At 32.8% G+C, this 25,842-nt stretch overlaps 1 protein-coding gene across 8 annotated transcripts; it reads right to left on the minus strand.

The window, feature by feature from the left end:
- Positions 1-878: 878 nt before the first annotated feature.
- On the minus strand, positions 879-15,835 carry LOC148626223 (uncharacterized). 8 transcript variants are annotated; one of them, XM_088570041.1, is made up of 11 exons: positions 15,293-15,835; positions 12,476-12,604; positions 12,100-12,175; positions 9,056-9,362; positions 7,965-8,324; positions 6,183-6,515; positions 5,088-5,378; positions 4,478-4,798; positions 3,463-3,609; positions 2,380-2,401; positions 879-1,311 (listed from the first exon to the last, which is right to left on the minus strand). In XM_088570041.1, the coding sequence occupies exons 4-11, from the start codon at positions 9,339-9,341 to the stop codon at positions 1,248-1,250; spliced, it is 1,824 nt and encodes a 607-aa protein (XP_088426167.1). In that variant the 5' UTR covers positions 9,342-9,362; positions 12,100-12,175; positions 12,476-12,604; positions 15,293-15,835; the 3' UTR covers positions 879-1,247. The 8 variants fall into 8 exon arrangements, with proteins under 8 accessions (XP_088426167.1, XP_088426168.1, XP_088426169.1 ...); XM_088570042.1 differs by lacking the exon at positions 12,476-12,604; XM_088570043.1 differs by lacking the exon at positions 12,100-12,175.
- Positions 15,836-25,842: the final 10,007 nt, after the last annotated feature.

Raw genomic sequence — 25,842 nt, forward strand, 5'->3', positions numbered from 1 at the left:
CATACTAACAGACAAAACTGCCAAAATCACCGTGTCTGTATGCAAAAGACACTAAATTTTTTACTGTCTAGTCTTGACATACCACATGGTATCCCAACGTATTATCTCAGCACAAGACCTACTTAGGGTATAATTAATAATAACATGTGTGTTCGTAAGTCAATTTATGTTACATAATGAGTTGAAAGTATGCCCTTCTATCATTTATTTGATGCCATAAACCATACAGTGACGTTATATGGCTAGGTCAGTCGAGCATACAACTAAGCCGTTTAAAAGCGTTAATGTAAAAAATCCTAATCTATAAATGGCTTGGGTCAGATGTGGGCTCTTAATATTCAAAACCTTTTGTAATAGTATAAACGAAACTTTTTGTTATTTCGGTGTCCGTTATGTAGATGATGCATTATGTACAAACGTGATGATCTTGACATTTCAGTTGAATAATTCCCATAACTATGTATCAGTACATTAATATCTCTAGGTTATGAAGTAAACATTTCACAGTTAATCCGTTATTGTAGTACATGTGATTTCAACATTGACTAAAGTAAAGCGCTAAAAATAAACATTAAGTAAACTTCTAAGGCAGCATTATATTTAGCCTTTGTTGGTATCATCACTACAAACGTTTTATGGTTTTCAACACACTTGATTGACCAATACGGAGTTTCTATCACACAGGTGAGATCAGATATCAACAGTAAGATATGTCTTACTAGATTGTCAACCCACCCACCATGAAACTAACCAGAATTAACTCATATGTAACCAAGCTCCAAATAGCGTCTAACGTTCGAAATTTACTCTTGATGATAAAGACAGCCAACTCAGAAAATGCGATTCTGGCAAAGGTGGCAAAGGAAAGGGTAAATTAGTTCATGCAATGTTATTCTATTATCGAACGAAGTTTGATTAGAAACATGTACAAGAAATTTAACAGGCTTGTCTGGAGCACCTAGTTAGGAATAAACGTAATTCTAAATTTAGGCAGTATATATAAAGACAAAGCATGTGCGCCATCTACATAAAAATCACAACAAGAAAAATAAACGATTGGTCTAAACATTAAATTTTGGGAAAGGTAAGTCAATCTGTTACATATTTGGGTATTTACACCACAAAGGTAATCAGTTAAACAGTCTTATGTAAACAGTTAAATTTTACACTGAAGGTGAATGTGAATTTAAAATGTCAGAAAACCTCGGTTGAGGTATATGTTGAAACGCCACATTCCATATTCACGACTATTGGACAGTTTCATACACACTTGGTAAACTTCTTATTTCCAATTCATCGTAGTTCTGCTCGCTTAAATGGAAATTAAACAACAAGTAACAATTTTTATCAGCATACAGGCACAATTATTTAACTTCAATTTCACATGATTTTATGAAATTTGTGAGAGATTTCACGTAAAATTCTTGTGAGTAGAGCTTTCTTGTACATTTTAAGTGAAATCTTCACATGACGTTCATGTCAAATGAATTTTACATGAAAACCACGTTTATTTCATGTGAAATAATATATTTCACGTGAAGCTCAATTCACATAGCATTTGTAGGGTTAAACTGGTCTGGAGCTGACATGTCAGTTAACTGCTGGTAGTCCTTAGTTTTTATATTTGTGTAATTTATATTCAGTTTCTTTTTTTTTTCGTTGTAACACGGGACCCAGACCTTGAACTGATTTTAATGTGTGTTCAATTGTGTAATACTTTTCCACAGTGGCCAGATATAAGGGGGAGGGTTGTGATCACGACGAAGTACTTTAATCCTATTTTTGCGCCTGTCAGGAATTACTAGCCTCTAGTGTATTTGTTATGTTACTTGAGTATATAGGGCAACTTTATCGCTGTATCTGTGTATAATGCTGTTTTGGCGCTAGCTGCAGCCTGTTCTGTTGTATGAAGGTTTTCCCGCCGTTCAATGAAGACAAATGGATGGCTTTTGGCTGACATTTTTATCCCGGTGGGGTTGTTGTCTCTTTGACATATACGCCATACCTATTCTCGTTATATGTGAAATGTTGTCGATCGCGTATTAGCTGGCTTTGTTTTACATGTTTTGCATCGATATTGTATTGCAAAAGTAGATGAGAAGAAAAATAATAAAATAACTTGACGGGAAATTAGCTAGTATATTACTGGTATTTGCGCCTATATTAACTGTGATATTAAATCAATTTTGTACATTTGACGTATTGATAGCTACTGTCTTAGAAAGAAACGTTTGAGCTTCATAACTATGAATAAAGTGTTGCGTTAGTATATTTTTCATAAACTAAATGCACAGACACATAATTTAAGATTTGCTACATAATGATAGTAGACAATGTTGACATTGTTCCATAACTTGCATTGCCAAACATGATACTTACGTTTTAGGAGCATCTTTGTTTTCTGTAAAAAATTTAAACGAACATATACAGTTAAAAAGACAAGTTAAACATATGACATGCATCTGAAGACAAGACAAACCAAGGCGTCACAGATTTCTCTGGCAGACTTGATATGGCATAATAAGTTCAGCGAATATTTTTAACTAGGATCTTTATTCTTCAGGTGCACCTGATTCTAGTTCCTGTTTTTTCACTTTACCTGTACCATTCTATATGACAGTTGTTCAATATTGAGTGTGTATATATGTACATGCATATACATGTACCCTTGAATTTACTGTTACGATTGTACTCGTAAACCTAGTTGCTACTATATCTTTGATAAAACCTTTTATTTAGTATTCTAAAACCGGAGTAAAACTTTTTGTTGATACAATATGAGCTTTCTGTTTGCTACTGATGAATGATTTATAATATGTACCACTATTCGTTTTGTCAATTATGTTTATTACTGATGAATTTATTCACGGAAATTTCATTGTATAATTGTTTTCCAAAGGTGAAGCATTTATGTCGCTTTGTTTTATCGAAAGCACCAGGGGTAAAATATGGCATACAATGGTAGCCTATGGTAAATCAATGGTAGCAACTTTCCTATTTCAATTGGACTAGTTTTTTCCTTGTTAATGAAAAGGAGTGACATATGTATAGAACAAAAGGGCGACTTTTGTGAAGTAAACTTTTCTGTGATATCCGATAATTTGGTATAATTTATCTATGACTTCGGAAATAAGACCGTAATATGTCTATCATGTTGGTCATATGTTTATCTCGACTAACTATTGCTGTGTCTGAAGACCTTTGAAGCTCATCCCATTAAAATTTATGTTATGCAACGAATAATGTTCGTTCTTGAATACGTTATTTAAATAGGTTTTTAAGTTTAAATGCAGAGTTTTATGTAATTTCAATATTTTTTATCTTGATCTATCATTATGATATAGTGCTTCCATTCCACATTCCACTCAAGAGTTTAATAGAAGAATTATTGAAATTTAATAATTAATAAGTTTAATAATCAATTTTGTTATAAATACAAATTTGTCGAAATACAATAATTACCTGCTCCAGAGAGCCGTAGTTTTTTAATTATGATATATCCTCCTAATGCTGCAAGTAATGCCGTCCCAAGTATACAACTAACAGCAACTGCACCTAGTACACCACTGCTGTACATATTTTGAATATTTCCTTGGTTCTGTGGAATAGCTGTTATGTTGAAATATACTTTAATTTTAGTAATGTTTTATTGTTCTAATTGCTGGGTTAACGTTACTGTTTTGTCTACTTTTTTTAACTTTTGGTATGTCTGTCCAAAATGAAAGTTTTTATAAACCTCTATTTGCTTTCTTGTTTGTTTTATGTTTGATGAAATTTACATTACTTAGTGCTATCCGATCTTATTTATTTCATATTATACAATTATGGGAGCTCAGTCGATGCGGAATCATTTTTTCTATGGAAAACTGGAAAACTTAAAAAGAGATATTGACCGAGACCCATGACCCGAAGTGTTCCATAAAACATGATACATGATATTGCATGCACCGAGCTGACATAATTGATTTATTACATTTCACTTTAGAAATTTTAAGAATGTCCCACTGAGGGAGTTTCTCCTCATCACAATTTACATACAAAATATGTTTTTTATTCATTTTGGCCTTTTGGATGCCTTTTTTAATGAGAGCAAATTTAAAACCTATTAAATATATCTGAAAAATTGATATTCACTCATATAATTTTGTTACATATAAAACACTTTCATCTTGAATGTAAAGAGCTGACGTCAGCTGTGCAAAACCATTATAATCAAAACGGCAAGCGTGCAATATCATAAAATATAGTTGAGTCAAAAAATACTTTGTCTAAACTACAAAATACGAAATGTATAACTATTGACAATGCTTTATTTTATCTTTTCATTTTTTTTTCTCCATAGCAACATGGCAATAATTAAAAACGAGTATGCAAAATATGTTTACATCGATCACACATAAATTGATAATGCATTCACATTTATATACAGCCTACGACATTAGTTATCATACTTATAGGATGATCATGCAACACTTACAAGAAAAGCTCACGGTGATAGTTTCCATAACATGCGATACAGAATTTTGAACTGTAACAGTGTACTCCCCGTCATCTTTATCGTTATATTCAAATATCGACAAAGTCGAAACAAACCCATTCAATGTAACTTCTTTGTTGTAAAACATTGTTTTGATCTGACCCTCAGAAGTCTCTGTGTAGTATTTAGTGCCTGGATTTAGAGTACGGTTTTGATATTTCCATATTGGTAAACCAGAAACCGTATAGGAATAGAATGCAGCTGTCAAATCTACTGACGTTTCTAATTTGGTTGAAGTTTTGTTAACAAACAATGGAGGGCCTGTTTAAAAAAAACTAACAGATATTTCACATCCATAATTCAGTATCTATATAAAAATGTAAATCAATGCGCTCACAATGTCTATAATTTGTTCTCTTTGAGCTAATGGCACGAAAAGAGTATGAAACTGACAAGTAATTATATGTAATGTTTTTGCCCATGCAATGAACAATGTCACCAAATTAGTTAAAAAGTTCTTAGCACTGTTTTGTACAGACAAATTTCCCCACAACCCGTGATTTTCAAAACCTTAAACATGCTACTATAATATATTATGATGTTAATTTACCTATGACAGACAGTGTCACGTCTTTTTCAATGGTCTCCAAATCTGGTAAGTCAGTCTTTACTGAACACTTGTAGACTCCAGTGTCATGGATTGTACAAAATTGTTTTCGAAGTTTAAACGAAACTCCTTCCCATGTACCTTTAAGTGTACAAATAACTTTCCCATTGACGCTGTGGTACCATTCAGCCTCTTTTACATAACTGATAGAGGATGTATTCAGGTTGCAGGCAAGCATGACATTAGCTGGGGATGTACAGTTAACAGAATCGACTGCAAAAATTTCCGGAATACCTAAAGAGTACATGTAAAAATCATGCCTAAACTACTAGTATTATTTAAATGTATAGTAAAACATCTTTTCTGCAAGAGTGGGATAATTTTCTGATTTTCATATATATATATCCAGCGGTAGGAGTTCGAGTTCCGCCGAGGGAACAACCAAACATTTGCATCGCAAATTTGACAGTTCTAACGTCGTTGGGAATTTTTCAGACCCTTCTATAAGTTTCTATTATCTACCCTGTATCAATTTGATCCGATGGAGCAGTGTAGCGATTAGTTTCGTCATATTATGAGGCGTTTGTATACTATTGATTTGTTGTGACATGCATCATTAATTCGATCCTCTATCCTACATAACACCTAGATGAACTGTCCCGTACTACCATACATCGTCTACAAAATTACAGCCCTAGATTAATCCTACGAGGAGGAATGACCCGGCCAGCGAAACCTATATTTTATATAGCCTAGCTGGCCGAGTGGTCTAGGGCGCGGGATTTTGTGCAGGCGGTTTTGCCATAGATGTCACAGCGGTACGAGTTGGAGTCCCGCGGAAGGAACGACCAAAAATTTGCATCGCAAATTTGACAGTTCTAACATTGTTGGGAATTTTTCAGACCTTTCTATATATATATATATATATATGATTTTATATACATTTTTCGAATTATATTACTGAAAACATATTGTTTTGAAAAGACTGTTAATATAGAAATATCATTTCCTGAAGTGCTACAGTCAGTGTTACTCTGCACTATTTGTCAGTCGTTGACTATTCTTAATCTTTATTATCTATTTGAAGAACTATATTACCTGTAACTCTAAATGTAGCAGTGTTGCTATTTGTTCCATCAGAAGAACTGCATGTCCATGACGCATTTTTCAACCCATATGTCACATATTTAGGAAGTATGACTAATTCATATAGTCGATTATTGACATGACATCTGTACTTCAAACCGTGGTTGCGCACTGTTGATTCGTTACAGTTTTCTGTACCGTTTGCTGCAACGATTCTTTTAAAGATTCTAGAGTTCTTGTTCCAATAGACTTCAGTGTGGTATTGATTTAGATAGCAGGACAATACAACCGTCGTATCAGAACCAAATGAAACGCCCGTTGGGGAGATATACAATTTGTGTTGACCTAAGAAAAATATTCACATAATTAATCAAACATACAGTTGTCATTCGAACTATGATAGCATTTGGTAAACATTTGACATTGTGTTTTACCTAACACAACCACAAATGATGGACATTTGATTTTATAAAGGGAATAGCTCGAAGTACTAAAATACTGAACATAACAAATCATAATGAACATGTTAAACATCAAAGGTAAAACTTAAGTTACTATATTGATATTAAAACTTTGAATCCTTTAAAAGAAAAATAATCACAAACAGGCACAAGACCAGAAAAAACTTTATAATAAGTCTGCGAATATTCTTAATTTCCATAGTCCGAAATCCAATCAAATTCTTTGATGATGCCACAGTTTAGAATTTTCTCAGATTTAAATACGCTTTTAAGTATTGTGGTTATGGGCCTATATCTTAATTATGAAATTTCAAAACACTTAGTGCATGACTTTGTTGTTCGTTTAGTATTATTTTGCATTTATTTTCGAACTGTTGTAGAAGAGTAAAACGACAAACGAGGAAAGGAAAACTATGACCCGTCGAATAAATCAGTTTTCATGGTGCAAATGGATACACCATAACGATCCACGTGTTCATGATGACGACCATAAAACTTCTGTAGTGATGACTTCAATCTTGTAGCAACATAACCCTGTTCCAGAAGTCTATTTGTTAGTGTTCTAGTGCGATACAAGAAATCTGCGTAGTTTCGGCAAGCTCTGGCATAACGTATGAGCTGTGATATGAACACTCCATACACAGGTGCTGAAAGGATGTTGTCACAGATGCAAGGAAAGCTGACAATTCTGAATGAAGTCATCACGTTTTAGTTTTACATATGTAAAAAAAAATTAAAAACACTTTGTCCTTTAATTAATATCTTTGCACTGCATCAAATTATGGATATTGTCTTCGGCACCAAAGACTTACACGGTGTAGTTCATTCGATATTTTGCATGTGATCCTTTCAATTCTACAAATGCTGCTTGTATATGTAGTTGTTTCATACCAAACTTCTATCTATATTGTATTACATCGTTTGCTTCTGTGTGGTGTGTTTATTTATTTAATTTCTTGACTGTTTCAGATTCACTTTGATAACAAGGAAAAGTGCAAGTACGGGTCATCCCAAATGAATTTAAAGAGGAATACAACCATAAAAATCCAATGAAACAGGTGTTAAATTGTTGTGTCTATATTCGGCTATAGATTTGTTATTATTATTTCTCAGAAACCATTTGGCAATGGTACTATTACTGTGATATCCATTTCTCTTGCCTCATTGTATTTATTTTTAGTCATTTGTCTTGTTATAACGATATATTATTTTATGCTTGCTTGATGGCTTGAGGTGTTTAATTTTTGTATGGAGTCCTGTAAGAGTTACGTACTGAGAGTTATTTCAGTCGCATATATGTTGCCCTAATATCTTTAGCTCCGTATTAACACACCTGATAACTTTATCATCGTTGTTTGTCCAAAATATTTATCACTTGCTATATCCCCAGTTCCATATTGTACTCTGCATATTATCCTTTGTTTATTATACATCAATGAGGTTTCCAGTAACGTAGCACTAAAGATCACCTGAGTTAAATTACACGTTACATTGTATGACCTCAGAACTAATCCAGTTGTTGCACAAATGCTGCCATTTCTTTCGAATCTAACTATTTCTCCTAATAAACTATCGGTAAACTCTGTGGCTTGCCAACTTTGACGGACAGGAAAATCGCAAAGAAATGTTACTGACGTTCCCTCATTGACAAAAGCTATATTTTCAGGTATTGATTTTACTGTCACATCAGGATCTAGAAATAAAATCGATTTCTTTTTTTGTTAATTTAACATAAAAATGAATTTCTCAAATAAATTTGATAAAATATTTTATCCTGCACCTAAGAAATGAACAAGCAGTTTAACATTTTGAAGATATTTCAATGACGGATATCAGAACAGAGGTAACCAGGTAAATTCACAATTGATAGGACCTAGATGAAGCAACTGAATATGGAGACTACAACTACCAAAACACATAATAACGAAACAAAATGACACGCACTAGACATTTCAAGTAAATACGCAATCCGGACTCTATGTTTATGGTATGTAACAACTAAGTTGAATATATTAGTCCTAATGTAGTGATCGGAACGCACAATATGAATCATTTAAGCAACGATGGCGGCAAGAGAACGTTTGGAATAATTACTTTAATCTCTAAGTGACATAACTCAAATTGTAGAAGTATAGCACATAAAAATAAACGCCACATGACAGGTCAAAACTCAATACATTGTGTTTGAAGGCATGTATAAAAAACACGAAAAACGAAATAGTATTCTCATTACATGCATCAATAAAAACATGTTGACATTTTTTATTAAGGTAATTACGCGCTTTATAATGTTGATTTGCACACAAATATCAATATTGAAAAGCCTGATATTTTGTAAGTTTCAAATTATTGATATTAATCCCATGACCATGTGAAGGCTAAAATCGACATTTGTCTTTCTATATTTATCTGCAGTACACTTACATTTCGATATATGCTGAATCATTTGTCTTTCTCCATTCAAAAACCCTTCACAACTCCAGAGTGAGCCATTTAAATCTTTATCGTTAGAATTTCCTGGTATTACAACTGTGTAAGTATAGTTGTTTGTTTGTGATGTATGAACCAGAAATATTGCATTTGCCAAGACGATCTCCTCCAGTGATAACGGCCACCATTTTACCATCTCCTTGAAACATAATAATTTGGTCTGTAGTAATACAAGTAAGCTTAAATCTTTCTCCAACGACTGTAGGAAAAGGCTCTTCATACAACTGAATTGCTGTTATTGCTGAATAAATTACGAAAAGGGAAACATTAAATACATATTTCACATGTAATGGGAACAACAGTTTTAATGCTCCCTATTCATAGTCGTACTCACTTTGTCGATTGACCTAACACGTGGTTATGTTCATATAACAACATTGTAATTTAACATAGTAAAATTATGATTCTTGTGAATTCATAATTGAGGACACTATATTAAAAACAGATTATATGAAATCTTATGGATGCTCAATGACATTTTTCTCTGATTACAATGCAACTAATAAAAGAGGATAATCTTTCAGGTATGTGTTACCTCGACCTAGTTAACGACGCTTTTTACGATATGGTTATCATGTAAACCTGAATTAAAAAGCCTTGCTGCTGTCCACAAAACTTCGTTATGCAATTGTTCAGAATTTACGTCAATTGTACATTTGCAGCTTCGGATGTAATCAACCATTCAAAACCTAAATACTTTTGATGATAACTTTTTTGAATGACATACATTTTCCAGGATTTCAGTAGAGGTACAAGGTAATGGCCAAGGTACACTGAGTCTATTGGAGTTTCTCAGAAGAAGTCAGTATAGGAGGAAGACCATAATATATAACGACCCGGATTTATATATTGATTTTGAAGTGCTAATTGTGAGTTAGTACCGATGGATTCAGCCTTGAGGTCCTTTATATATCGGTATTGTATTTTTGTTTCATAAGAATTTCGAATTTTTGTCGTTGAGTACATGACTGTAAGTGGGAAATTTTTCTATTATTCAGTTTTTTTCCCTGGATAACATTCCTTTGATTTCCGCTAGAATCTTGGTTCCATTGGTCACTCTTGATCACGACAAAACGTATGTATGTCCACAATTGCTCTTTTGGCAATACCAGTCTACCTCCATACTTGCCCCTCGGGGCAAGTGTCCACACTTGTAAATTTAGAAAAAAAAAACATAGCTTTGTGATGTCCCAGAAAAGGATTTTAGACTTATTTTTGGGTAGCGTTTGAAAAGTGTGAGATGTGCAGTTAATTAATGTCTACAAATTGCATACTATGTCAAGATATCATATTTTAATATATGCATGTAATGTGATGAGTAAGTATTAACAGTTTTACATAGTCTCCATTGATATTCACAAAAAAATATAGTCATGGCTATTTGTATTTGAAATGCATGCGTTTTATTAACACTCGAAATAGCGGGCATGTATGCCTATCAAATGATTAATAAAACGGTGTGATTCAATCGTAAGAATTAATTATTAACTTTGCATTAATAGACGTACCCTTCTGAAAAAAATGTAGTACCTTTGCTTGGTGGATATATATAAAGTAGTACCGTGTTTACACAATTTATCTCTTGTACTATTGAATTCCTTTTTAATCCGAGAGCTGGAAAATACTAGGTATAAGGCAGGTGATTGTATTGATATTGCTGTCGAATATGGACTCTGTTAACCATGAAAGAAGGGTTCGAGTCAATAAGGTCAATTAATCTTCTTAATGAATGTTCGTGCTTTTATCCCTGGAAATCAACCTCCCTTCCTTCAATTATTTGGTATTTCCAGTTAAGCATAAATTATTTAGATACAACCGCAATATACACCTGCACCTGAGTATACGGTATGCCCTCCTTTGTGTTTAAAGTTTAATACACGTTACTCTAATAAGAAAATAATGTACATAATATAGTATTTCTTATATGACGAACAAAAAAATTGTATAAAATATTGTCATAGGTCGTTTTGATTCGTTAATAGGGCAAATAGTGTATAGTTGAATAAAAAAAGAACAAGCTTTTAATTTCAGTTATATCTCCTTCCACGAGTTCAGTTTTATAAAAATTGAATATCAGTATACAGTTTGTATAAAGACGAAAGTCAGTTTTTAGACTGTCCTCAATGCACTGATGTGTACGCACTCTTGACATAGATTTCTTTTAAATTCTTAAACAATGATACTGTCAATGATCCAAAATACTAAGAAGGTTGATCTAGGGTATGGGACATAACTCTTGAAATCAGTGATATGTTTGTATCAAATTCAATTTCACCAAATCCTCTCATGCTTTCATTTGAAACAGAATAAAATCAATCCAAGTTACTTCGATGATTACAATGTTAAAAAGCCAATTTCCAACTATTGGCAATTAAATATCCTAAGTTCAGAAAGCATGTTTTCCCAGATGTCAGTGGAAAGCTGTTTTTATACTTCACTAATCAAGAATCATTACGACAACTTTCCACTACCTTAATGAAAGAAGACTTTGGATTGGATTTTGTATTACCACCTGACAGACTAGTGCCAAAGATTCCCCTAAGACTGAACTATATTTTGTAGATTGAAGATATTTTGAAGGAATCTGATACCACTGGAGATCTTGCTGGAATAGATATAGATAATGGTATCTGGCAAGTTTGTAGGCCTAGGATATATTAGTTAACTTTCTTGGGTCTTGAGTTTGATGTAAAATGCTGAATACAGTTTCAATGATTTGTAAGAGTTGTGTCCCTTACCTTAGGTCTACCTCCTTAAGGTATTCTAGTTACTTTACTCTTTAACCAGTAGAAAAGGATCTCTTCTTTCTAGCTTCATATACAACCTATAACCTGAAACTATCGCAGGTATTGTATTTCGCGATATCAAAGGGCAGGACATGTAAAATACTGTTTGAAGCGACAATTAAATAGTATGCATTTGGCTATTAGCGGATGTGATGGATATAATAATGACTATTAACAAACGTTTTTACTTACCTACAAAAGACAGCACACTAACTAATTTAGGTATGCTCATTTTGGAGGTAAGTATTTCGAGTTTGACATTTTCTTCCTGGTTGTTAAAATAAATTTCAAAAACTATATCTATAACGTATATTTGTGCAGAACGTTTACATTTGTATAACCAAGGAAGTTAATTTGAATTAAAATCCAGTATACACAAAGCGTTTTGTCCTATTTATAAGACAAATCTTGCTTTGTATTAATGTTAAATACATTGTTTTTTTTTGTAGTTGCGATTTGCCATCTTACTTTAAGGAGCATTAATCTCTTGTTTCTACAATTCATAGGGGTAATATTTTAGAGTTAGGAGTAACTAATCAAGTTTGAGTTCTTTGGTTTATATTCATACTTCCTAAGACTTCTCAGGACTTCTTCTGTCCATAAACCATGACAGGTTCTATGTATAACTTCTTGTCTTATCAATGACATAATCTAACATGTCTTGTGTATTAATTCGGACCTGTTTAGCAACTTAGCCCTGTAAAATAGGATTATGGACAAGAACACATAACTGGCCTTCTCCCATTAAAACCATTCTGAAAAGAATGTAATCAAAGGAAAAAGACCAGACATACGTTGAACTTCTCGAATTTAGATTTGACGACGTGAGCTGTTAATTAGTCAACGTTTCGAAATAGGTTATACTCTAAACATCATGTAGGACAAATCACACTGAGCGTATCGGACTTGAAACACTATTAAAACCATTATTTTGATGTCTAACTATTGTTTGATTGTTAATTCTTTGTATGCATCAGTTTCAATATTTCCAGCTTTCAAAGAGGGTCTTCAGTCTTACCGCAACACTTGTTACTCCCATACTGGTATTAATTCAATGGGGATCATGACATAATCGAAAGATCTTCTGGAAACCCAAAATACTATATTATTATCAGAATAAAAAAGCATCAAGACCTTTGATCTTTCAACTCTTCATATTACTATTCCCCAAACTCAATGTAAATCCCGACTCAAACATACTATACATTGTTGTTACTCAAAAAGAACGCAACACTTAGTTACAAATATGTAGTACTTGGTAGAGAGTTTTCATGCTTCGTAAAAAACGATTTAAAATCATATTATAAACATGCCGAGAGACTGTTGGCATTTTAATGGGAACAAATTGTATTCCACTACTCGCTGGGCCATTCTTTCACTCCTACCAGACTAAGTTTATAGCTGATAGCTGATCCGATCCGAAAGAAGGTATATCGTTTAGCCAGAGTCTCTGATCTCAGTCTTGCTATATAGATGATGTATTGTAACCAATCCCAGTTTCGGTGATCACATACATCGCATTTACCCAAAAAAAGATTGAGATAAAGGACACAATAAAATCAGCCTCATGTCTTGCTCTACGCATACAAATCGATGGAAAAGGAAGACTTATGACTAAACTAAACGACAAACACAATGACTTTTCATTCCGTATTGTCAACTTTCCTTTCATCTGTGGCAGCATCCCATCAGCACCTGCGTATGAAGTTTTCTTATCACAGCTTCTACGTTATACTAGAGCTTGCCTTAACTTAGCTAACTTTTTGTAACATGCAAGACTTCTTACAACTAGGTTTATGGAACTGGTTTATGCTGCTATAAGATTAAAGTCATCACTTCGGAAGTTTCATCATCATGAGCTTTTGGATCGTAATGGTCTATTGCACCACGAAAACCGATTTTCTTTCACCGTGTCATTATCATTTTTTCTCCTTCGTCTATACCCTGGACGTGACATTTTCTAGAAAAGCAGAGAACGCTTACCCACCAGATCACCTGGTCCGTGCTCCCCGTTTTTCAATGGAGTTTGGGAACATATATTTTAGCGTAAGATCAGTAAATTCTGAAATGAAATTAAATCTTGCTTCATTTATTGAGGAGAATTGGCAATAAAATAAAAACTCCAACGAAAATTAAACCTAAATGCAAATAAATTTTCCCGACAGTATCTTATTTTATTTTTCAAAAAAAAACAACTTTGAGTCCATAAGATTTAAAATTCCTCCGAAATGAAATTCAATTTAGCATAATTATGTACTTACAGAACGGGACTGAATGTAATAGAATATTTTTATTATACAACTTAATGACTCAAGGGGCATGATCACAAAACACAAAATACCCGTGCAAACTAACTCTTTTAATTATAAAAGGCTCCGTGCAGGTCCGGGTGTCAAAAGAATAGGCCTGCAGCAGCGCTAAGCTTGTCGTAAAAGTCGACTAAATAGTGCTCAGGAACCTAGCCGGGAGCTAGGCGCTCTGCCCACAGAGGAACTGGGTTGTGTGCCCCAGTTGGTGGAATGGGGTACACCTGGCGTGTTACATGCTGGGGTTGTCAGACTATAATATGGAAAACATGATCGCAAACCATAGTGGTGCACCGTGTTGGGAAAGATGCCACGTACCTCGCACGTTAAAAAACCCTACAGTGGTATTCTCCCGGAGTAGGAACCATAGGGCTCCGCCACAGGAGGCTAAATTGCCCGACCCTACCCACCTCTCCCTATTTTCAGTGGCAATCAAAATTTCTCGACCCCATTGTCCTTGTGTCCTGTCCCATTTTTCATTGCATGTTCATTTTATCACCCACTTCATGTTCATTGCCCTGAATATAGCTGAAATATTGCTGCTCGGGCGTTAAACCCCAACATCCAATCAATCAATTAATTATAAAAGGGATGTGTTTTTAAATCATAAAATTATGGCAGTCAATTCAACTTGATGTATGCTACCATTACTCATGGTTTCTAATTTTTCTTTGAATAGACCAGCTATATATTAAGTATACAGGCGAAAAGTGGTACAGCTAAAAACGCCTTCAATAAATGCCATACGCGAATAACCATCAAGAGGAGGGGTAAACTTAAAACACTTAATGAATAAGTTTATTATTGCATCAAAAGGTGTAAATTACACTAAACAAATATTATACAAAAAGGGCTCTCGTTAATTTCGTTCCATTCAGCTTCGTGCAGATATCATTTTGTTAGGTGTGTCCTCTATTTTCAGTTGATGAAATAAAAATTCACGTCGTTTGTGTATGACTTTTTAAACATATTCAACGGAAATTCTATACTTTTATGTTAAGTTTTGTATTACGGGTATAGATGAACAGTAATTGAAATGGATTTCATAATCATAAAGGAGTACATAAATACATACATACCTGACTGAGATGATAAACAATAGCAGTTCTCATTTCAAACACCGTCTGTCAAAAGATGATTGCACAAAGGACCACTCTGTGGTTGAATAGTAATTTAACAACGGAAAGCATTTGAATGACATATATCGTCAAAGCTATGACTTTTTTATTACATGTATTCCTTCTTTAATTAAATTCAACGCATGTCGGTTGAGTTGAATTATATTTGTTGAACTATTCTACAAAGTTAGATTAAAATGTCACGTCTTAATAATTAGAAATGTAAAAGCATCCTTAATACATTATTTTGGGTAGGTCAGTTTTAGTTATCTTCGTCGACTGACACCGTTAACTGTAAAGTACACAGCATGTAAGTATTTTTACCTTTCGGAGTTAAATTTAGTACAAGTTTATTTGTAGTATCAAAACATCATTAGCTTCCACACATAGTCGAAACTAACGTAGATGGATTATGCTTCTTATTTCGGTTATTTTGACGAGGGTATTCACTAGCCGATTAGTCGGATTTTTATGACTGTATTGTTTATCTATCATAAATTTTGTACAGTTTGCAGTTTCACAAATTTCATAATATCGAATTAAAAATAATCATATTCACGCATCACTATGTTCGCATTCCTTGGTAATGTTTCAGGAATGTATGTGAATCTTTGTGTATGACAACAGGTCTCAAGGCTGTTAAAAACAAGTTTATGTTGACTTCAAATAGAATCAATCAACCATTTTAGAAATAAAAACAATCCATGAACAATACACAATAAAAAGTACAAGGTAATTGTTGCTGCGTTTCAAAGATATTCGTTAATTCTTTATCAATTTAGAATCAATCATATGTAATGTAATTGCTTCTATGAATTAAACTTGCCCGGATCATGTTATTTCTTGTTCCTTGTAACAATAATTTCTATAATTTATATGGCATATATTGCTCTGACAAAGTTTCTCATTACTGACAAAAACGATGGCTGATTGTGATCAACTTTCAGGCGAATTCAGCTGCAAAATGTGATTATCAAAGTAAACACCACTTTTGTTAACTTAACTCTCAATTGAATTAGTAATATTGGCACTCTATGTCTGTGATCTTCTGAATATACACCTTCATTCTCGCAGTTAAACTGCTAAAAGGGCGATTGTTGCGTTACGTGGAAAAATTATCTTTTTAGATTTTTTTAAGAGTAGATTGAACACAAAAAACGTGAAAACAAGGATAAAGGTAAGGGTCAACCTATATTGAACTCCAAAGTTTGTCCTAGCGAATTTCATGTTATAGAGGGCCAGTCTTCCGTGTTTGCAATTTTACCACTTTTCATCTAATATGTATAAAAATAAGATAACAGTAGTTTTATGAGGCTAAAATGCAGTTCATTGATTATGTTTGAAATCAAAAATTAAAGTTAGTTTCAATTTACACATTTTTTTTTCCTGTAATATTTTAATACAAGTAAAGATTGCTATAACTTATGATTAAGTAACAAATATTTAGCATTTGTTAATGTTTTGCAATGAACAACAATAGTGCTTTCGAAAGTTAATTAGGAAATTCTGTTCCACTTTTTTTTTCTTTCTTCTGAGAATCATTGTATTCAATCCGATGCTTATAATGAAACTATATTCATCCAATAAGAACTCAACAGGGACATAACCGGTTTCAATCCTTTTTTGCTTGAATGTAGATAACATGTTAACTGAATAGTTTCACACAATCTGTTCAAAATTTAGTCGATAACGTTAATATTAGTTTTGTATATATTCATATTGCCTAAACAGGTAAACAGTCAAAACGATTAAGTACTTCTCCATATAATAACTATATATATTATATAATATATAAATATAATGTGTGGCACATGGAAGGCAAAAACGCATAGATTTTATATGCCTCAAAACCTTTAGAAATTACTATTAAAGTGTTTGCTGTGTTTGCTCTTTTGAGATATTGATATTAATTTATTTGACATGTATTATGGAAACATGGCGGGAAAAATTTACCTGCACATTTTTCCTAAATAAGCAGGTACAAATATCTAAGTCGCAGATGCTTCAGGATAAATTTAAATATATCTTCTGTTTTTTTTAGATATGTAATAAAAGGTATCATAAACACTCAATAAATTTGCGTTACCACTCGTCTTTAATCTGGTCACTGACACTGAAACTCTGATTACTGACACCGAAATTGTGATCACTGACACTAAAACAAGATAAAATGCAGATATTAGCTTTATGGAAAATAATTCGGATTTGCGCTTGAATATTTATATGTTTTCTTGAATTATAGACCGGATTAATACGATTACATCAAACAGAGTTTTCTAACTAAGACTTGACTTATATAGAATGCTATCCAGTAATGTAAAGCATATGTAAAAATTCACATATTGCGATCTATCGATGAAATATCATATTTTCTATTTGCATGTATAATTATATTGGATTTCATTTTATTTAAACGATATTTCCTGTCATTCATTAATTGTCAATTCAATACCCTTTGCAAGACAGAGAAGTACAAGTATTGGTGTTTCTTTTGACAAGAACTGAAGGAGATGTGTACTTACGCATTTGGAGTATTTTCGTTTGCTGAAACATAAAGAAATATGTCTATACAAAATAAGCAATGCTTGCATTAAATCTATACTGTGTTATTTACAACCACAATTCAAAAGAAAAAAGTAACGAGTAAACCTCAATCCTTTTCATACAATTAAGAAAAAGCACATTCAGACAACTTTTAATGTGATAGTAACCATGATGTCTACTGAAACGCGTCATTTGCTTACACCAGGATCAAAATTTATTGAAAGGCAAATCCTAGGTACCATGTACTTCAAATTCTTTCAATATTAAGTGGTGCACGAGCAGTTTTATCATGAGCATAATCTGTTGTCCTTATCGAATAAGATTTTTTTATTGTGCTCCTTTACTTGCTGACTTATTCCTTCACTCTTATGAGGCTGACTTTATAGCTGATCTGATCAGAAAGAAAGAATATTGTTTGGCTAGTTCCTTCAATCTCAGTTTCCGCTATATATATGACGTATTATGTTTAAACAATCCTAATTTCGGTGATTTGATATATCGCATCTACCCAAAAGAACTTGAGATAAAGGATACTACAGACACTGTGAAGTCAGCCTCATATCTTGACCTACACTTCATCTCGTTAAGCTCACATGTCAACATAAAAGAAACACCGCTTAAATTAAATCCTAAAAAGTTCATTCGATGAGCAAAATAATAGACCTCAATTTAAAATTCAGCATTTTATAGTTTTATTTTCAGAAATTCCACTGTTATCGTTTCTGACACAGCATTGTGGACTGTTACTGTATAATCTCCGTCATCCGTTTCGTCATATCCAAGTATCTTAATAGTCGATATTAAGCCATTCAATGTAACTTCCTCATGATAAACATCGTTTTAATTTTTCAGATCTACTGATGTTTAGGACCTGATTACTTCTATGTTTAAGAATAACGCTGGGCCTATAATATATACAAAAGAAAGTTTAACAATTTATGAGAAAACCCACTAAGTTGAGCATTTAATATGCATAATCTCTTAATTAGATAATCTTAGTAAATGACTTAAACCGTGCACATCATGTGCTCTCGAAAGGCAGGAATTTCCTGTTAAAAGTAAATAATGCGGATTAGAGTAAATTATTGCAAGGATTGTTAGACTAATTGAAAATACTATTATCAGCCTACTTACCCGACACAAAAAAAATCCATATATTTTTTCTTTGTTTCCAAGTTTGGTAAAACTGTCTCCACAGAACTCGTGTATACCCCAATGTGTTTGATAGTACAGAAAGTTAGTAAGGATTAAATGAAGCTCCCGACCATGTACGGTCCAACGTTCCAATCAACTCTCCATTGAACTTATATTAAAAGAAAGAGTAACAGTATCTGATGACGAACAGATCGTTTTTGAGTTGTTAAGATTTCTGGAATACCTGATTAAGCAATGAAAGTGAAAACAGTCCAGCAGCTAGAAGATAAACATCGTACTTAGAAAGAATTAATCCTATGTCTTTACTTCGGGAAGTCCTAGGGCGTCTCTAGCAGCTAGTTTTACCGCCAAAAAAAGTGAAAATAAACCCGCAACAAATTTTTACGGTTTACAGTACTTCCCAGACGCTGGAATATTTTGACAATTCTCATTTCATATAGAACACATAAAAGTACTTTTATTTTACAGTTCATTTATTATTTTAAATATTTCCCTATCCGATTTATTATTATGAGTGCGGTAATTTGTGATTATCTTTATTATGTCTGAATAAATCATACACTTCCCACTGATTTAAGTAGCTTTTAAAATAGGAATCATGCAACGTGTGATTCATGGTTGGAAAGTCTACATATTTTTATTCCTGATATTTGGTTTAAAATGTCACAGTAAACAGAAAGTAACATGTGGCTTTTTGATAAAACCCTTGTTCATAGGAGATAAAAATTGTATAGAATATACTGTGCAATTCAAAATTAAGGGAGATAACTCTGTAAAAGATACTGAAATACAATAGAAACTATTGGATTATCTCCTTAAAGCAGACAGATTATAATGAATAATTACACATTTCATCACATATACCTATTAAGCAACTTAATAACAAAAATAAAAATATGAAGCCTTGTTTTAGGTATATCACATTTTACAGAATTTGCATGCTTCTTAGAACGACATGTTCTTAAACAAACTTTCAACTTGGTAAACAGACAGGCTATTATACAAAAATGTATCTGTAAACTAGAAAAACTAAAAACAATGCTCAATAAATTGATACCCCTATTTCACTATTTGATAACCTACACCTTTTCCCTCTAAATTGATTTAGATGAAATTATAAAAGAGGTGAAAATGGTCATATGTAATAAGGATTCTCTTAAAATTCGGTTGTGTGGAATGAGTTTCGTAAATGAGATTGGTACCCAAAGTCAGGAAATAATATAGTTGCTGAAGATAGATCTCAAAATATCTTCAAAAAAATTCAAAATAATAATCAAAATAAAAAATAGATGTCCATTTATTAAAACAAAAATGAATATTCCGTGAAAGTTTAATTAAATTTTAGTCTAGAGTTTCGGATGACAAACAAATAACAGATGGGTACCCCATGTTCTCATGTAAGTACTAGTAACAAAGTTTATGTTTTGTTATGTGTAACCTCCAAATTGATTTGATCAAAATCAAAAATAAGAAGTGCAAAATAGGAATATGTAATAAAGATGATCTGAACGTTTTCCTTATGATTCATTCAGCAGTGAAGAAGGAGTAACGGATAAGGTATGGCCCCTACTGTGTAAAGGAAGGAATGATGAACGGATACCCGTATCGCTTTGAAGTTAGGTATAATAAGTTTCGTCACTCCACAAACTTTTGTAATGTATTACTAGTTTGATTCAAATCTAAATGTTACCAACACTTAAAAGTTTCAGCAGTGACCTGGATTATATTACCTGAAATATTGAATGTAGCCATGTTACTTCCTATAGTTGTAGAAGAACTACATGCCCACATGCTTTCATATAAGGAGGTAGACCTAAGGTAATGGACATAACTCCTGAAGTCAGTGATATGTTTAAGGCTATCAAGCTTTCGTTTGATACAGAATGAAATTAATCTAAGTTACTTTGATGTTACATGACATTATGTAAAATGCTGAATACAAACGTTCGGATGATTTAAAGGGTTGTGTCCCTTACCCTAGGTCTACCTCCGTAATCCATATGTAGCATATTTTGGTAAAGTGAAAAATTGAAAGTGTCGACCTTCTGCATCACAACTAAATCTGATACCGCGATCTTGTGATATTGACTGGCTACAGTGGCCACCATTGGCTGCTGCTATAATTCTTTGGAAGGAAGTACTATTGATATACCATATGACTTCCGTTTGATGTAAGTTGAGTTGGCAGAATAAAGTGACTTCCTCGTTTGATCCAAATGTCACCGCCGAAGGAAATATTCAGTTTTCCAATTATTGTTTTTACTGCCACTGACTACAAAAAAAATGGCAAGTGCAAAATTGTAACATCTACTTTTTAAAGGTAACTACGGACAGTGCCTGATTTATTTTTCTTTTTTCATTCAACAACTTGACAAGGCAAAATCAGCCACATTTATTTTAAATCAACTATATTATATTGATAAAAAATAGAGGATATTAACATTGTTTAAGTATTGCACATTGATAATTTGTGTTTATAAATGATGCGTAGGTACATACATTGGCTTAGAATCCCACTTCTCAACTATGTCAGGTTAGATAATGGAATCTTTGAAAAAAAGTTTTATTTGAAATATAAATAGTATGTATTTCCGGTTGCCATTTTATTTTTTTCTGATCGACCGATCCGATTTTGTCCAGTAAAAAATCCGTAAACTAACAATCTAAAAAAACCGTGGCCTAAGTTAGTCATTTTTCAATTCTTTTATTTGAATTCTTTACCTTAATTTATCATATAAGAGATAAATAAAAATGGCTTCTTACAAATTGCAACTTTCAAGGTGGCAATATCTGAAATATTTTCAATAAAAAGATCTTGAAATCCAGACGTGAACAGGTTCTCATAAAATGCATGCTAATTAAAATACATAAAAATGTAGAAATAGTATACATGTTGAATTTTGAATTCACCCCTTTTTATATTGAAAAACCACTGGAGTTTAATTCAGTACATCATCGAATATGTTCGTGAGACAATGTATTTGCAGTCATTTTTAAGCCACGATAGTCACACATTGATCTAAATTGAATTCAATTTGCAAAAGCAAAGTTGCTTTTTGTAGTATGAAGACATTTGACCCCAAAGTGTTTTAACGAAAGTATTTTTAAACAATTCTTTGAACTGATTTTTCTTCTTCCTCGGTACAGTACTGTAAACTTTACATTCTTATTTACGAGCTGAAATGGTTTAAAATTTTAAATTAGTTAACATGTGTGTGTGTGCGTGTGTGTGTTTATATTTTTTTTCTCTAAAATCTGTTGTACCTTAAGTTATTTTGTGAGTAATACTCGTGTCATTTAAACGTTGATTGATTGATTGATTGAGTTTTGGTGTTTAACGCCAAAGCAGCAGTATTTTAGCTATATTCAGGCGATGAACATGTAACGGTTGATAAAATGAACATGAAATCATGATGAAATAAAAAATCGACGAATTTTGAATGCCATTGGAAATAGAAAGAGGTAGTTAGGGTCAGACAATTTAGCATCCTGCGGCAAAATGCCAAGGTTCCTACTCCAAATGAATACCACAACAGGGTTCTTTAAATTGTGGAGAGCGTGGCACCTTTCTTTCCCAACACGTTGCACCACTATGGTTTGCGGTCAGGTTTTCCGTATTACATTCTCGCGGCCCCAGTATGTAGAATGCCAGGGTTACCCCATACCACCGCCTTAAACACACAACCCAGTTGCTCTGTTGGCAAAAGCCTTGTCCCACGACCAGGTTTTGAGCAATTTCATTTGACACCCGGACCCGTACGGGGTTTTGAACGTTGAAGAATTTAGTTCAATGAAAAAAAATCCTTTTTTTACAATACAGTATACTCATAACACAAAAGAAAATGAGAACTTATTGCAACATTGTCATTACATCTACAAATAATTTCACCAAACCTTTTAAATAGATTATGTTTAGAATTTAATGCGATATACAATGAATTACATTTTGCTTATTTTGCATGATTCTTTTCGTGGTTTGAATCCTGTACTTTATGCCCTATCTTTGTTTGTTTTGGTTGTCCCTAATCTTGGAGTTTTGGGTGTCCTATTTGTCCCTTGCTATATTGCCACTCCAATACTTAGTTTTACATGTTATTGGTTCTTTATCATAGTGTGATGGCGTTTTGAGTAATTTGAATTTAAACCTTCGAACTGTCATACTACATGTGACGAATTTTAAGAACTATGATATATGAACTAAGGACTATTCCGTTTGTTTTGCAGTTATTTTCATCCTTGACGAATGTACCTACATGTATTGTTCCAAGTGAACTGTCGATACTGTCTGTACTTTGCCAAACTTTATCGCATCGGAACATAGCACTGTAAATCAACAGTGGTTTCTTCACTAACCAGTATCCTATTTCGAGGTTTGACACCAGCTGCAGCAATAACATCAGGATCGGTGTAATAGAAACGAATATACGATAGTGATTAACTTTTACTTTTGTTTTTTTACACTTATATTCTTATATTTTTTTATTATCCTCTTCGCCTATAACTATCATTTCCCTAAGACTTTTATTTAGTATATAAGCAGTCTAAACTCAATATAGTTCATTAACACAGATACAAACAATGTGTGTTTAATGTTAAATCATGTTCAATTCATCGTCAAATTTGATCATCTTTGCCTTAAAAATAAAACATCAATTTGTAATGAAATGTGAGTCACATTTTATTGACTGGATAAGTTTCGATTTCTTGTTTTTGTACCAGCATTCATAAAGCTGTTTTACTGTTTAATTCAATAGAATTGTGAGCTATATGTCTACTGTCAGTCACTGCTTTTATTCTGGTTCTTGATAGTTTCATACCGCAAGAAATGCTTGATACACAAAATAGGCTGGTTGACTGCAACGTTTGAAATGAATGAACAGCTTATAGAAAATTAAATGCTTTGATATCAATTAATGCCTGAATATTATCAACTAACAAATCATTAAATGCCAAGTAATATTAATGACAAAAGATATAATCATATGAGCTCAAACTGAAAAAAAACAAACATTTCTAATAGTTCTAAATGAGGCAACAAACAAGTTTGTTAGATGTTTGAATTATTTTGCTTTGCATAAAAAAATGTAGAACCAGAAATTGGAAGTTCGGCCACTGTGTATTAAAACGTAAAAATCATTTGAAATTGTCAGTTAATTTTGACAAACTCTATATTTGCAGAATCTATACATATGTTAAAATGGACTTAAGTTGTGTCAATTTAAAATATCTTACTGCATTTCTTCTTCTGCATGATAAGTAATAATATTAATAATTTCAGAATTGAAAGTTCATCATTATCTTTCGACAAAAAAGGTCTCATTTCACCACAAATTTCATTCTGACTCTAGTCAATTTTTTTTTTAAATAGCAACACTTGACTTGTACATATGTAACACCAGATGATGTTTCACAATGCCAAGTTGATTGATTAGTATTGTCGTCGTTAATTTGTCCTGGTACTGTTAAAATGTAGGTGTAATTGAAAAAAACAGTAAAAAGTCAAGTTTGTGTTTAGGGGGAATGTAAACATATCCCATTGCAGCTCATATACCAAAGTCGCCAAATCACTCGAAATAAAGCTAACGATGCTCACAGTGGAAATGCAAATGAATTGAAAGGATTCGTCAACAATGACAGGATAAGGGTTCACTAAAACAGAAATAATGCAATAGTTAAAAAAAGAAACAAATGTTGCAATAGGTTTTTTACCATGCCTTCAAAACGTTATCTGTTTAAAAAAGACACTTTTCTGATTATATCATAACAAGGGGTCTTTCAAAACTTGGAATCAAATGCATTATGTTAAGATTAAAAAGGAATGGTGAGACAACCGCAAACGAGAAGGCTGTAATGAATAGACTGAAACCCATAGCCATTATGAGTTTTAACTAAAATATTTAACTAAGTAAACTTTAAATATCTTATAGCGTCTTGGTATTTTGTAAAAGGTTTTTCTTGATACATTTTTGTAAACATTGTTATATGATAAAACATTGAAAAATAATAGAATAATTTTGGTTTCGAGAAGACAAATGATATATCATGTTTACGTTTTATGGCTTAAGAATAATTTCCTCAAAAATAAAACAATAAAGACTAGAAATCAATTGCAATTTACTAATCATGTTTGATATATTTAGATTAAAAAAATCACTGTATAGCGTTTCAAAACTACATGCAGGAAGTCAGAGTCAGGCAAGGGGTATACTAGAATGTGAATTAAAACATAAACTATTACGTTAACCACACCTAATTTAAAAAGTACATGTAAAATCTAGTTTTTATGACGACTACAATCTTTGCAATGTTCCATCTACATACTAATTGGCAAATGTTTGCAGTTGTAAACTAAAACTTGAAAATGAGATAATACAGTTATATAATGTATCATATTGCACGAAAATATAGATTTATGTTGTGCTTGTTGATAAGACAGACACGAAAGAACCAGAACATTCGTAGAACAACTACAAAACCTCGAGGTCAATCAGATGCTCGAATAGGTTGTTTTCATCAAGATACCTGCCATATTGTTCGTAGGATGCGATGAGAAAAATATATCAAGGACAGTTGGAGATTGATTATCATTACCGTCGAGGTCAGTGAAGTAATGATGACAACCGTCAAAATTTCGAACTACCGACTTTAAACTATAGACAGCAAAATTGTCCCTTTTTTTACCGACACTTGATATTTACTGTTAAGCTTAATAGAGTATTTTCTTGTATACTTTTATTTCGCTTAACTTAAACGCTTATCCTACCGGTGTACCTGGTCCATGCTCCCAGTTTTTAGTGAAGTCCGAGTTGCTC

This window comes from Perna viridis, chromosome 2, assembly GCF_037379345.1.
Source record: "Perna viridis isolate PV_CMFRI_1.1 ecotype Kerala chromosome 2, ASM3737934v1, whole genome shotgun sequence".
In the NCBI taxonomy this organism is placed as follows: domain Eukaryota; kingdom Metazoa; phylum Mollusca; class Bivalvia; order Mytilida; family Mytilidae; genus Perna; species Perna viridis.

Coding starts and splice junctions, on each gene's coding strand:
- LOC148626223 (XM_088570044.1), bottom strand. CDS start 9,341: ATGAAGAGCCTTTTCCTACAGTCGTTGGAGAAAGATTTAAGCTTACTT. Junction 8,325..9,055: donor GATTCAGCATATATCGAAAT/GTAAGTGTACTG, acceptor TTTTATTTCTAG/ATCCTGATGTGACAGTAAAA. Junction 5,379..6,182: donor TGCTACATTTAGAGTTACAG/GTAATATAGTTC, acceptor TGTACTCTTTAG/GTATTCCGGAAATTTTTGCA.